Source organism: Myotis myotis, unplaced genomic scaffold (genome assembly GCF_014108235.1).
Source record: "Myotis myotis isolate mMyoMyo1 unplaced genomic scaffold, mMyoMyo1.p scaffold_m19_p_2, whole genome shotgun sequence".
Lineage (NCBI taxonomy): Eukaryota > Metazoa > Chordata > Mammalia > Chiroptera > Vespertilionidae > Myotis > Myotis myotis.
In genome coordinates, this window is record NW_023416324.1 from 12,471,411 (window position 1) to 12,485,721 (window position 14,311).

A 14,311-nucleotide genomic window follows, 5' to 3' on the forward strand; every position below is an offset into this window, starting at 1 on the left:
GGGTGTGCAGCCAGGCTCATCACACGGCCCTGTTCTCCTTCCTTTGTGCCTTTCTGTATTTACAAGCTTTGGACAATGAATACATGCTGTTGCTTTCAAATCCTAAAAATGTCTTACAAGTGACTGACTTCAGAAAAAGTTCCTTCCGCCCTGACGTTTTGTGCTTCTCTGGTTCTACACCCCCCCCCCGGCCCCCCGCCCCAGGAACCCCTCCATAGCCCTCCACCCTTGCAGCCTGCTGTCCCTGCCCCCACACCACTGTGGCTTGGGGTAGGATGTGCAATGTCCCAGTCTTGCTGAGGTCAGCTCAAAATGTCCCTGGCCGGCCCCTGGCCCCCAGGGCAATGCCGGGGGCAGGTCCAGAGAAGGAGAAGGGGAAGTGGGAAGGGATGCGAAACTTGGCCGCTGGCCGGCACCGTCCTGCTGGGCGTCCCACAGAGGTCCCTGGGTGGACAGCAGGAGCATCCAGTTGAGTCGACCACCCGCGGCAGGTGAGGCCAGGACCTGAGCGGGAGGGGCTGTGAGGTCAGAGCCCGGGGAGCAGGCCTAGGAGCTGCCCTCGGAGGCTGTCAGGGAGGGAGAGCTGGTCTGTGGCAGGACAGGGTTGGGTGGGGCACCGACTCAGGACCCAGAATCAGTAGGGGGACCTTAATTCCTTGGACTTGGGGAGATGATGGGAGATGGGGACACAGAGCCATCAGCTCTAACCAGAGTTTCTGGGTCCTGATCCCCCCAAGTTACAAGAAGCTAGGAAAAGGCTGGGAGGTTCAGAGCCCAGCAGAGGGGTCCCACAGAGGGGGACCGTGGGTGACAGTCAGCCTGAAGGGGGACGAGTATGGAGGGCAGTGAGCAGATGTGTTGTGTCAGGTGTTTGTGAATTCCCATGTGCATGCACAGCTCCGCCATCTGGGTGAGGGAGTGTTAAATGAGAAGCAGGCTCTCAATCAATATTTGTTCAATAGAACTGATCATCTGTAGGAGTGTGTGTCCAGGTGAGCGAGGGATGGGTGTCAGTTTGTGCGTCCAGCGTGTGTGAGTGAGAGGCTGTTTGTGTGTCTGAGTGTGTGACCACATGGGCGTGCTCAGTTGCATGTGTGTATCTGTGTGTTTGTGGCTCTATATAAAGGTTTGGGTTCCCTGGAGCTGGATGGAGGGTGGACATAGAAGCCCCTCAAGCAGGGAGGTGTGCATGGGTGGTGGTGGGGTGTGGACATATCCGTGTGTGAGGGGGGACTCGGTGTGTGAGTCGGGTGTATGTGAGTGCGTGATGTCCAGCCTGCCCAGGCCCTGCCATGTCTCTACAGTGGCATCATGGAAGCCCCATGGGGCTGGCTCGTGGTTGGTGTGCTGGCCATGTCCTTGGCCTCTACGGTGACCCAGAACGTGTGCCGAGCACCGGATGGGAGGGACGGGGTTGCAGGAAAACCCGGCCGACCCGGGCGGCCAGGCCTCAAGGGGGAACAAGGGGAGCCAGGTAAGTACCTCCGCCTGGACCCCAGCCCCTCATCCCTTTGCCTGGTCTGGGCTCCAGAGTGGAGGTTTGGGGGTGATACCAAAACGCAGGAGCCCACCTGGGCCCCCACATAAAGCTCCTCCAGTCTGTACTGGGTCCTGAGGTCTGAGGAGGGCCTGGCCTTCTCCCCGGACCATGTCCCCAGCCCCCAGGCCTCTCCATGTCCTCTTTACGGCTTGGGGCCTCTTTCTTTGGCCTCACCTTCCTCCTCTGGGGAATGGGTCGCTGCAGCAGTGAATACGAATGGTCCTGAAGCAGGCCCAGGCCTCGGCCCCTGTTCAGTTACCAGGATGACCAGTGCCCTGACTCAGGTTTTAGACTTGGGAGCCCTTGCTTTGCTGTGTGACCCTCTCTGAGACTCAGTGGCCTCATCTGGAAGATAGAGAACCAACCCCACTGGGCACAGAGGCAGGGATCAATTGATGGCAGCTATCCGTTTTCCACCTGCTCCTCCCTGCTCCCCCCTCCTCAACCCGTTTGGGCTTCAAAAACTCTCAGATTCAAGGGAAAAGCCTGGGGGTGAAGGAAAGGGGGAGAGGACGTGACCAGATGGGAAAGGAAAGTCTCCTACAGGCCCCTGAGCCTCCCAGTGCCCAGCAGGCCAGCGAGAGCTGCAGCGACGTTTCTAACAGTTTGTGGGTCCCTGACACAGAAGGGGTCGGGGGCAGTGGCCTGTGAGGTGTGGAGTGAGGGCCGTGGGCAGAAGCACGTGGAGGAGCCAGCGTCCTGCTTTCCCCAGAATCTGTGAAAAGTGCCTGTTCCCACTTCTCTCCATGTTAGAGAGGAAGAAGCTGAGGCTCAGAGAGGTTGAGAAGCCCAGGGTCACGGAGCCGGTCAGAATCAATGTCTTAAGGCCCGGGCGCTCCCCCACCCGATCCCACAGCCTTTCGGGGTCCCAGCCATCTGCCTGAGGATGGGCAGAACTGGACTCTCACTGCCAATCTGGCCTTCCTCCCACAGGGGCCCCCGGCATCCGGACAGGCATCCGAGGTCTTAAAGGAGACCAGGGGGACCCTGGGCCCCCTGGAGTCCCTGGCAAAATGGGCTACCCAGGACCTAGCGGCCCCCTGGGTAATCCTGGCGCCCCAGGATTGAAGGGCATCAAAGGCAACCCGGGAAACATCAACGCCCAGCCGCGGCCGGCCTTCTCGGCCGTGAGGCGGAACCCGCCGACGGGCGGCAACGTGGTCATCTTCGACACGGTCATCACCAACGAGGAGGGCCGGTACCAGAGCCACTCGGGCCGGTTCGTCTGTGCCGTGCCTGGCTACTACTACTTCACCTTCCAGGTGGTGTCCAAGTGGGACATCTGCCTGTCCATCATGTCCTCCAGGAGGGGCCTGACCCAGAGCTCCGTGGGCTTCTGTGACACCAACAGCAGGGGGACCTTCCAGGTGGTGTCGGGGGGCACGGTGCTCCAGCTCCAGGACGGAGACCAGGTCTGGATCGAAAAAGACCCGGTAAAGGGCCGCATTTACCAGGGTCCCGAGGCCGACAGCGTCTTCAGCGGCTTCCTCATCTTCCCTTCCACCTGAACCAGGGAGGGACCCTCCCCACCTTGGCCTCACCTGCTTCCTGCTGTGCAACCCCCGCCCACTCGCCCCACCTCTCTGGTTCTATGCTCTGCTCTGTAAAGGGGGGGCGCTGTTGTTTTAGCTGGAGGGAGAGCATGTCTTAGAACTCTTCCTGGAATAAATACCGGTGTTCCTGTCTGCTGGCGTGAGGCTCAGTTGCTACCCTGGGCATTGGGAGGGAGGCATAAGAATGACAGCTGTTGAGGGCTTACAAGGCATATGTATCTGACAGGTCCTGGGAGCCTCAGCGGCCTGGGTTCAAATCCTGGGGCCCCTGAGTACTAGTTGTCCAATCTTGTGCATGTTATGTAACTTCAGTGAGCCTCAGTTTTCTAGTCTGTAAAGTGGGAAGAATAATAGCACCCACCTCAAAGGGTTGTTGGAAGATTCAATGATTTAATATTTGAAAATTGCAGTGCAGAGCCTGGTTCATCGTGAAGGCTACATAAGTTTTAGCTATCATTACACGTTGTATAATCTTTACAATCGAGCTCTGACGTGGGTATTATGACCCTATTTTACAGATAATAAAACTGAGGCTGGGCGTTGGGGCCAGACACCAAGCCCAGGTCAATGTTCAAGGGCAGGAGCTGGGATTCGATTCCAGGTCTTATGAGTGCCCACGCCTGTGTGTGTAACCGTGACCCTCGTTAGCCGGCACAGCCACACACTGACAATGACAGTGCTTTCAACCTGACCCAGAAAGGCTGGGGCAGGGCTCAAAGAGGGGGAGCAACTGGCCCCAGGGCATCCGCAGTCCTCCCCAAAGGCAGTTTCCTGAGTCCAGCCCTGGGCTTCACCCTGGCAGCTGTGGGGGCCGGGAAGGAGGAGGACAGTGGATCTGGAATGTCTGGGGCTCATTCCCACTTGCCGGTCCGGGAGCTGCTCGGGAGCAAGATGCCCCAGCGTGGCCTTTGTTGTGAGGAGAATAAGGAGGCCAGAAGTGCAGCCCTGAAAACGTCCAGTGCCCTGTGCATCCTCCCAGAGGGAGCGGTTTTATCTTTGTGCTGCATGTATGCACACACACGCGCACACACAAACACACCAGGCATGCATACACACCACACACACACCACGCTACACACACCCCTTACCACACCACCCATGTCCACCTCCCTTGAGATGCACAGGGACCCACATTCCTGGACCAAGACTTGTCCACTCCTCGCTGAAACACGGACACATGATCCCCTCCCTCAGCACACACCCACTTTCTCAGACACACCCGTGTACACCCCTGGACGTCCCCATGAGTTATGCCTTCATACCTGGGGATACAGGTGCCATCATACCCACACACCCCTGCCTCAGACACCTGAGTGCTCCCTGTACACCATCAGAAGTACTCTTACACACACACCTTAAGACAGGTGTCCAGACACACCCCTGACATGCAGATGGACACATCCTCCACTCCAACACGCATGTGCCTTAGAAATGCCAGCGTTTGCTCACACATTGACCTCCACGCGTGCTGACACCTCACAGGGACCGTCTCTCCCATCCACTGACACAGCAGCCTCAGAGTCCTCACGTACGCCCAACCCCCGACCCCGGCCTCCAACAGTCGGGACCCTCCCCTGGGGCTGCCCCACCAACAGCCTTTGGGAGTCAGGAAGAAGAGAGTGACCCCCTGTACCCCCGGGGCAGTGATGAACTCCAGAGGCCCTCAGCCCCTCATTGGTCCCCGCTCTGCCCCAGCGGTCCCCCTGCCCCTGGAACATACCCACCCACAGACAGGGGGAAAAGAAACAGGTCTTTGAGCACCTACTATGTGCTGGACATTTCATAGTCATTGATGCACTTAATCCCAGCAAAATCGCTGAGGACACAGGCTCAGAGAAGGGAGACATGGACTCAAGGTCACACTGCCAGAGAGTGGCAGGGCCCAGATCTGAACCAGCTCCGCCTGACCCCAAAAGAGAGGCCTCTTTCATTGCAGTGGCCCCAAAGGAAATGTCGGGGGGGGGGGGGGCGTAAGTGGCCAGGAGACCAGGCTACAGAAACAGTGGCTGCAGGCTGCTCCTTACCCTGAATGCCACCCATACCTACCCACCTCTGGAAGGAAGGAACGCAGCTGGACCAGGCGGGCAGGGCCCGGAAGGCTGAGCACGGGCCGAGGCTGCCATCTGCTGGACAAACCAGACCCAGGCGCCAATGAGGCGAGGAAGATGGGCGCTCAGGTGCCATCCATCCATTCCGCCCCAGACTCCCAGGGTCAGGTGCACTCCCATCTCCACTCCCATCCCCCCTCTGCAGCCCTGTGCCAGAGTTCGGAGGAACAGAGGGGGAAACTGAAGCCCTGAGAGTCCCCTGGGGAGACAGGTGCAGGGCTCTGAACCCCTGCTCATGCCCAGCGCAGGGCTAAGTATCATGGGTACACCTATCAGACAGAGACCTCACCACTACCCTGCGCTAGTGGAGCCCCCCATTTATAGAGGAGGAACTGACACCTCGAGGGTGGCATAGGGGGCAGGAGTGGGTCAGGCTTGGACCCTCTGCAGCCCGACTCCTCCTTCCTCCCTGACTCTTGTATGAGGCGTAGAGAAAGAGAGGAGGGGGCCTCGCTCAGCTCTGCCAGCCGGACCCCACGGGCAACCCCTCATCAGCCATCATAGGCTCCAAGACCAAAGGCAGGGGTGCTGGGGAGGGAGGTGAAGTGGTGCTGGCAGGAAAGGTGAGGTCATCAGGGGCCCGGGCAAAGGAAGAGGTGCCACCATGCAAAGCCACGGCCTCCCCACCACCCAATACGCAGATGGGAGGCTGAGGCCTGGGTGGGGTCAGTGGCTTGCTGAAGGCCTCAGGGAAAGGGGGGGGGGCATGGCTGGAAGGAGACCCAGAAGCCGCTGTCTCTGTGGCCAGAGGACTCTGTCCAACACGGCCGGCTGCCTGCCCTCAAAGCTGGCCCATCCGGGTGTCCACCCCCCAACTATCATAGGGAAGAGGGGCGTATGGAACGTTCTAGAATAAGGCCTGCCACTTGACCAGGGCATATGAGGATTGTTTCTGGGGGCAGCTAAGCAGAGGGGTGAGAGCAAGGCTTTGGACCCCCAGAAACCACTCACTCCGTGACTTTGGGCCAAGGCTCGCACCTTCCTGAGCCTCAGTTTCCTCAGCCGCAGGGGGGTTATGACTTCCTCCTGGAACGTTGTGAAACAGCTGAGTCTCGGGCACAGCAAATGCCACAAGTGGGGACGGACATGGCATGGGCTGAACTTGACGGGAGGGGAAGTCTGCCCAGGAGGCTGTGTTTACAGACACAGACACGCACACACCCTTCCCAGGATCCGGGGCGGTGGACATTTCCTCGTTTCAGACACTCATGACCGGGGTGGAGGGCACAGGGTGTCACTGTGGTCAGCCTGGCTCAGCACCCAAAAAAAAGAAAGTACTGGGTCAGGGAAAAGTATGGGAAAGGGGATGTGAGACGGGGGGGGGGGGGGGGGGGAGGGAGGAGGGGGCCGCCCAGTCTGCTCCAGGCCCTCCTCGCTCTGTCCACTCCGACACGGTGTCCTCCTGCCTGGGAGAGGGGAAGCAGATCGGAGGGCATCTCAGTGACCAGACCAGAAGCCTCCTACCCCAGGTGACCAGGATGCTGTCCAGGTGAGGGCAGCGGGTAGCTTTTTCCCCACCCCCTTCCTGAGGCATGGCCCCGGGGACAGCCTGATTTGTGAGGAAGGATGGTCCCCATCCTCACTCAGCTCAAAGAAGCGACCCCAGTGTTCGTGTCCATCGTGTGGTCCCAAGGGTGAGGGGCCCCGGGAGGGGAGGGAGGTTCCTGAGGGTGGACAGGAATGAGCCCCGGAGTGAGAGGGTGAGGAGGGTGGGTGAGGGGCTGGTGAGCCGACTGAGTTTCGCCATCCAGCTCCTTCCCCAGGATGGACAGAGGCGCCAGCATCTGGCTCCGCCTTGGACTAAACCTGCTGCTGCTCCTTCTGGCACTGCCACTTGGGAGCCTGGCCGCCACAGAATGCTACGGGATCCCTGGAATGCCAGGCCTGCCCGGGGCCCCCGGGAAGGATGGGCATGACGGACTGCAAGGGCCAAAGGGTGAACCAGGTGAGTCGGCTGGCCTGGCGGGAAGGGGTCACCTAAGGGCTAGGGGCAGGGGGTGGAGTGGGGAAAGGATGGCAACTTGATGGCAAAGAATGTGGTCCCTCCTGCCGCACCTGCTCCCAGGACAGAGCCCAGCTCTCATAGCAGATATAGCCCCTCTGTCCTCAGGGCGCAGGCCTCAAGATCCCCCCCGCCCCCCCTCAGAGTCCGCATCTGACAGCAGGGAGAGGAGACAAGTGCCTGCCCCACAGGCAGCAGGGAGGGTCACAGGACAGGATCTATGTGAAAACCGTTGGCAAATTCTAAAATGCTAGGCTACTGTTTTGTTACAACCCCTCCGCTTCTTGCCCTGCAACATGGACCCCTGGGGAAGGGGCGACCCACACAGTGAATGAAGACAGTGCACAGATGAACCGAGTTCAAATCCCAGCCCCACCACTTCCTACTGTGTGAACTTGTGCAAGATACTTACTTAACAGCCAGTGCTTCTGTTCCCTCATCTGTAAAATGGGGAGATGGTAGTGCCTCCTGCACAGGGATGCTGTGATGATTACATTTAAATATAAAATAGCACTAAGCACATGGTAAGCACTGGATAAGTGTAGGCTATGGTAGGTACTGCTGCTGTTATCATTGTTTTCATCAGAACTCTGTGCTCCCTAGGATCTGGGTAGTTGGCGGGGTGGGGAGAGAGGAGTCAGGGCCACAGTCATAGAACCTCCTGCTGGAGATTCGCACGGCAAGCTCCATGAGCGAAGGGGGCTGAGGACACGAGGGGGGCTGGCATTGGGTGAGACTGGAGTCTTTGGTCCTCGTTTGAAAGTAGGTGCCTATCTGGAAGTGGAGTGTGTCTGGAGGTGGCACGTGTGAGGCTGGGTGGGGCTGGGTAGAGGTGACTGGGAGGCAGAGGTTGGGGGGATGGGGGCAGTGGAGAGGAATGTCCTTAGAATTTCCTCACTGTCAGCTTCCCGCCTGGCAATGGGGTGGAATGCTACCAACATTCCAGAAGGAAGTCTGCAATTGGGGGTGAGCTGAATGAGGATCCCAGGTGGGCCATTTTGGGGGAGCCTGTATCTCTGGCCACCTTACTGCCCAGGGTGCCTGAGGGCTACCAATTTTTGACCTCCTACTTGTGCCAGGCAAATACAGCAGGTAAAATTGTTAACTCTTTTGGAAACGAGAAAACTGAGGCCAAAATCCTTTGAAGGAGTGGTTTACTCCCGTTTTATAGATGTCAAAGCCGAGTGAGGTTCAGAGAGACTGAGTGACCTGCCTGAAGTCACACAGTAGATCCTGTCCAGCTCCAAAGGCCATTCCCTTAACTGCTACCCTCCCCCGCCCGCCTCTCTGCCCCCTGCCCCCTGCTGAGTCCTGCCCCTCCCAATCAGCCGCTGGAAGACATCTCAAAAGCTGAGACACAGCCCTGCTCAGCCATCGCAGGGACCTGACATTTACTGAGAACTTGCTGTGAGGCGCCTGGCACCTGCATCCTTCCCATCCCACTCTTCCAGTAGCTCGGTGGCATCCGTCCCATTCTGCCCTTATCTCAACTGGGCAAAAGAGGCTCAGGGAGGGGAGGTCACCTGCCCAGGGTCACACAGCCTGAAGCCCAGGTCTGTTGGGTCCTGAGCCCCCACTCCTAACCCTGGGACCTAAAAGGCTCACAAGTCATAGAGGATCTGTCACAAATGGGTTTGCATAGACACCCACTCTTGGGAGGAAGCCAGAGGAGGAAGCAGCCATGGGGGCAGACAAGGGTGGTCAGGGAGGGCTTCCTGGAAGAAGAGACTGGCATCAGGCCCTAAAGGATGAGCATGGTTTGCACAAGGGAGAAGAATCTCACAGAGGCACAGATGATCAGGGCGGTAATAAGCAAGAATCAGACATTCTGACTGCAACTCCGCCAGACTTGACTTTGAGTCTAATCTCCGCCTCATACCAGCTACGTGGCCTTGGGCGAGCCTCTGGCCCCAACGTCCTCATCTTCAACACGAGGGAAGGTGAACCAGGGGCTGAAGTGGGCTGAGTGGGGCTGGGGGAGCTGGAGAGAGCAGCCCCCTTAAAGGGGCAGATTCCCTTTGGCTCCATCCGGTGGTTCCCATGTACTAAGCTGGCCTGAGGAATAGATACCGGTTTTGTAGGGCTCTGCAGCTTATAAAATGGCGAAGGCCCTCCTTAAGAAAAATAATACAAAGTTAGGGATACATTTGATTGCAGGGAGGGGTGCTACACAAATCTACACATGCTGCAGAATTGTACTAGAACTACATACACACACACACACACACACACACACACACACACAGCATGGAAAAGCAGAGCTATGTGGATCACACGAAGGTCGATTTCCCGGTTTGATGTTGTACTTTAGTTATGCAAGATGTGCCACTGGGGAAAGCTAGGTGAAGGGCATATGGGACCTTCCTGTCTTTTTATTTTTTTTACAACTTCCTGTGAATCTATAATTATTTCAACATAAAATGTTGGAAAAATTACAAATATAAAACTAGACAAAGGGCCTTGAAGGGGCCAATGCCAGTGAATGGGGCCTAAAGCAGGTTTCCTGAGCTTTCCAGGAAATCTGCCCATGATCAAGCTTCTTAGTTTTGTCAAGAAAAACTAAGGACCTAGACCTTTTGGTGCGGCCGGAACTTGTTAATTCAGGCTCTAAATAAAAAGTTTTAGAAAACATTGTGCAGGCCCAACAGAAGGTCTCTGAGGCCACTTGCTGTCCGTGGGCTGACAGTCGTGGCCTCTGACGCTCTGAGATCTTGCCCTGGACGCCTCCTGAGCTGGCGAGTCCTACCCTTTCCAGCACAAATGAGGACACCAAGGCCAAGAGGCAGGTGCCTTAACCCAGTTCACAAGGCAGGTCTGTGGGAGGGGGCAGGGCTTGAAACAGGGTCTCCCTCCCCTCTGACCATCCCCCTTCCTCCCTGCGCACTGCTCCCAGGTGGACAGTACATCTGGGGGAAGGAGGTTTCAGAGACCAAACCCCAGGAGTGTGACCCTGGAGGACAGCCCCATGGTCCCTTCTCCCTGTCCCCTGCCCCCTCACTTCCCACCTGCTCTCTCCCCAGGAATCCCAGCTATTCCTGGGACACGAGGACCCAAGGGTCAGAAGGGAGAAGCCGGCACACCTGGCTTTCCTGGGAAAAATGGCCCCATGGGAGCCTCTGGGCTTCCGGGGACTCCCGGCATCATGGGACCCAACGGGGAGCCGGGAGAGGAGGGCAGATACAAGCAGAAGCACCAGTCAGTGTTCACCGTCACACGGCAGACAGCAGAGCACCCGGCGTCCAACAGCCTGGTCAAGTTCAACACGGTCATCACTAACCCACAGGGCGACTATAACACCAGCACAGGCAAGTTCACCTGCAAAGTCCCCGGCCTTTACTACTTCGTCCACCACACGTCCCAGACGGCCAACCTGTGCGTGCAGCTGTACCGCAACGAAGTCCAGATGACCTCCTTCTGTGACCACATGTCCAACACCAAGCAGGTCAGCTCAGGCGGTGTGCTGCTGCGGCTGCAGGAGGGCGCGCAGGTGTGGCTGCGGGTCAATGACTACAACGGCATGGTGGGCACGGTGGGCTCTGACAGCGTCTTCTCTGGCTTCCTGCTCTTCCCCGACTAGGGGAGCCGGCCTGCTCCAGCCCCGGCTACCCCACCTCTCTCAGCTGCTCTGCTGTGTCCTTGCTCAGGCCATTCTCCCCACCTAATGGACTCCTCCTCCAGGAAGCCCACCCTGACTCCCACCCCCTGAGTTCTTTCCCTTCTCTGAGTTCCTGCAGGAGTCACTCCTTTGACACTTTACCAATACCTTTAGTGTTATCATTCTTTTTTCTAAGTCTTGGAATTCTGAGAGATATACAAATAAATGATTAAATCAATAAATATGCGTGGCTCTGATTTCTCATTGCCACCTTGAAGAAGCAGGTCTCCTCGTCTTCAGCACTGCACCAGCTATGGCTGTCTGTGGGCTCTAGACTCGCCCAGGGCATCTAGTTGGGGCTCAGTAACAGTTGGTGCCAATGTTGAGTCACTCAGCACCGTTTGGCCATTTGGGAGAGAGATGCTCAAGTGTGGTTGAAGGCTAAAGGGGTCACCAAGGGGCCGTCTGCTGTCACTGTTTGGGTGGGCGGCACTGCTGTCATTGAAGGCATCAGTGCACAGGTAAACAGGAGTGTGTCTGAATTCCCAGACTTATGTTGACCTAAGTTGAATCACAGGAGGGATTTGGGCGCAGCTAAGCCCAGCATAGACAAAGAGCAGATGTGCAATGAATTGGCGCTGAATTAATGAGTGAATTGGAGTGGATGGATGAATGAATAAGTGGGTAAATGAAAGAGTAAGAGAGGAAATAAATGAGTGAATAAAAACATCATAATAGCTAACATTATTTTTTTAATATGTTTTTGTTTATTTTTAGAGAGAGAGGAAGGGAGAAGGGTAGAGAGAGAGAAACATCGATGAGAGAGAAACATCATGATTGACTGCCTCCTGCACGCCCCCTACTGGGGATCAAGTTCGCAACCTGGGCATGTGCCCTGACCGGAATCCAACCACTGACCTCTTGGCTCATGGGTCCACACTCAACCGCTGAGCCACACCAGCCAGGCAATAGCTAACGCTATGGAGCACTTACTAAGCACCAGGCATTATGCTAACCAAGCTATTACATTATTTAGTAGTCATAACCAAGCTCTGGGTCAGCATGAACGGGTTAGGGAAAGAGAGATTCTGTCTTCTGATGTCTGACAGACTCTGGGAGCCCCCAGGAGATCATCTAAAACCGCCGCTGCCTGCGAGCTGTCAGGACTCACTGTGGTGCTCCCGGCAGCCGGGCTCAGCCACCCCGATTCCTGCTGGAGGACCAAGAGGCCGTCAGCAGCATTGCTTTCACTGACCATGAGAAGGGGTTGACAGTTCAGGTTGGAAAAGATAAAACGTTTAACTTTCCTGTGCAGACTGCAGATCTGGCCTCGGAGCCCAGAGAGACCCACTCAGATCTGCGACAACCTGCCCAGCCTGGCTGGGCTCTCCGCTTGGTTCCACAAAGCCCCACAGAGCTCATGGAGGCACTGCCCAGCTGGGGTGGGCTGTACGCGGAGCGGCTTGCGCCCAGCTCCACCACCACCTCCATCCACTTTCCCACTCTTGTTCCTGAAAGGGGCTGTTTCCTACCTCCATCCTTTGCCCGTGGTGTTCCTTCATGCTGTGGAGCCCCCACCCACCCCACTCATACAAATCCCCCGTCACCTAGATGCTACACACTCAACTGTCAAGAGTCAACGCAATGATCACCTCCTCCATGAAGCCTTCCTTGATGCTCCCCTTTGTGTCCCCACAGGGCCCTCCACATACTTGGACCACAAACTCGTGACCCTTTAAAGTCCAAGTTCCCAAACCTGGAAATGCAATAAAATTACCTGCAGGCTTATTTACAGAACAAATAACCAAAAAACAAAACAAAAAAACAACAACAACAGGTTTCAGGACCCCAGGCTTTTTTTAAATAAAGGTTCAGGGAAGACAGAACTGTGGGTGAGTGGGCGGTTGGCCAGGTGAAGCCAATACTCGCAGTCCACCAACTGGCTTTTGTGCGCTTATTCACTTATAGATCTGCCTCCCCAACCGAACGGGAAGCATCCTTGAGGGCAGGGCTGCTTTGTCACATGCATGCACATAGTAGGGGCAGGAAAAAGGTGTGAGACAGGAAGGAGGGACAGAAAAGACACACACACAGAGCGAGAACAGAGGCCAGGGCCGAGAGCCCCGCCTGACTCACTGAGTCAGGGTGCCTCTGGCAGGGACGCAGCCAGGTCACAGGGTCACAGGGCCGCTCCGTCCACAGCTCCCTCCATCAGCAATTAGCAGTCCACGGGCGATGCCCCCCATGATACATCTTTCCTCTCATTTATCTTTTGTTTAAAAAAAATCAATGTGCCATTTATGTAGGCCACGGTGTCAGACCAGAAACCCGGACTTTGGAAATGACCATTTCATGCCATTTTTATTTCCATAATTGTCTCCCTGCTGCTCTTTTTGTCAGAAGTGACGGGCCTTTGAAAGTGCCAGCTTGTCTGCTGGACTGTGAGGGACCGGGGGAGGGTCTTATGGGACGCAGGAAAGGAAGGTATGGGGGTGGGACAGGAGCCAGAAGGAGACACCCCAAACTGTAAGGACTCTCTCACAACAAGCCAGCGATTCCAGCGGCACAGAGACCAGCTGCTTCCCACTCAGGGCCAAGGCCCAGAGACCCCCTTGCTCCTGATCCCTAGTCTAGGCCTCCCCCTAATCCAGGCACGGCCCCTCCGTCCCTGGGCTCCAAGAATTCTATCTTCTCATATAAAGGGCTGGGCACTCGGCTGGGCCCCAGATATGCAGGGTTCCCTCACTGGCGCCCCACAGCAACCCCCTGAGGTAGGTGCCCATGCCCCCAATACATAGATGGGAAAACTGAGATCAGTAAATGTGCCTGAGCTCACATAACCAGAAAAAGGCAAAGCTGGGGTTCAGACGTGGGAGAGGCTGACTCCAGATCCATGCCTTTACCTCTTCCCTGCTGCTGCTTCTTTAAAAAAAAAATCCTCACCCAAGGATTTTTTCCATTGCCTCCCACACGAGCCTGGGCCGGGGCCAATGATCAAACCTGCTATCAAGGTATGTGCCCTTAACTGGGAATCAAACCCATGATCCTTCAGTCTGTGGGCTGACGCTCTAACCATTGGGCAAGCCAGCCAGGGCTCCTCCCTGCTGCTTCTACCCCAGGTTCAAGTTTCTCTTCTCCCATTGCCATCAGCCACCAAGTGGCCTCAGGAACCCTCAGACCAGTGGTTCTCAAACTTCTGGCCCTTTAAATACAGTTCCTCATGTTGTGACCCAACCATAAAATTATTTTCGTTGCTACTTCATAACTGTAATGTTATGAATCGTAATGTAAATATCTGATATGCAGGATGGTCTTACACGACCCCTGTGAAAGGGTTGTTCGACCGCCAAAGGGGTCGCGACCCACAGGTTGAGAACCACTGCCTCAGACGGACCCCTGGACCTGCAAACGACAAATCCCCTCTCCCTGCCCAGAATCCACTAAGGCCTGGTCTCCTCCACACCCAGGCCTGGGTCCCTTTGGGTCTGTAGTTGGCTCAGCCCAGAGACCCTT

The 14,311-nt window shown here is 56.4% G+C and overlaps 2 protein-coding genes across 5 annotated transcripts; both read left to right on the plus strand.

Annotated features, from left to right (window-relative positions):
- The first annotated feature begins 333 nt into the window (after nucleotides 1–333).
- C1QA (complement C1q A chain) lies at nucleotides 334–3,225 on the plus strand. 2 transcript variants are annotated; one of them, XM_036351961.1, is made up of 4 exons: nucleotides 380–491; nucleotides 963–992; nucleotides 1,305–1,474; nucleotides 2,474–3,225. In XM_036351961.1, the coding sequence occupies exons 3-4, from the start codon at nucleotides 1,312–1,314 to the stop codon at nucleotides 3,046–3,048; spliced, it is 738 nt and encodes a 245-aa protein (XP_036207854.1). In that variant the 5' UTR covers nucleotides 380–491; nucleotides 963–992; nucleotides 1,305–1,311; the 3' UTR covers nucleotides 3,049–3,225. The 2 variants fall into 2 exon arrangements, with proteins under 2 accessions (XP_036207853.1, XP_036207854.1); XM_036351960.1 differs by lacking the exon at nucleotides 963–992 and having other exon boundaries at nucleotides 334–491.
- Nucleotides 3,226–6,550: 3,325 nt separating this feature from the next.
- On the plus strand, nucleotides 6,551–11,040 carry C1QC (complement C1q C chain). 3 transcript variants are annotated; one of them, XM_036351919.1, is made up of 3 exons: nucleotides 6,551–6,690; nucleotides 6,953–7,146; nucleotides 10,224–11,040. In XM_036351919.1, the coding sequence occupies exons 1-3, from the start codon at nucleotides 6,680–6,682 to the stop codon at nucleotides 10,778–10,780; spliced, it is 762 nt and encodes a 253-aa protein (XP_036207812.1). In that variant the 5' UTR covers nucleotides 6,551–6,679; the 3' UTR covers nucleotides 10,781–11,040. The 3 variants fall into 3 exon arrangements, with proteins under 3 accessions (XP_036207812.1, XP_036207813.1, XP_036207814.1); XM_036351920.1 differs by having other exon boundaries at nucleotides 6,965–7,146; XM_036351921.1 differs by having other exon boundaries at nucleotides 6,576–6,670.
- The last annotated feature ends 3,271 nt before the right edge of the window (nucleotides 11,041–14,311 follow it).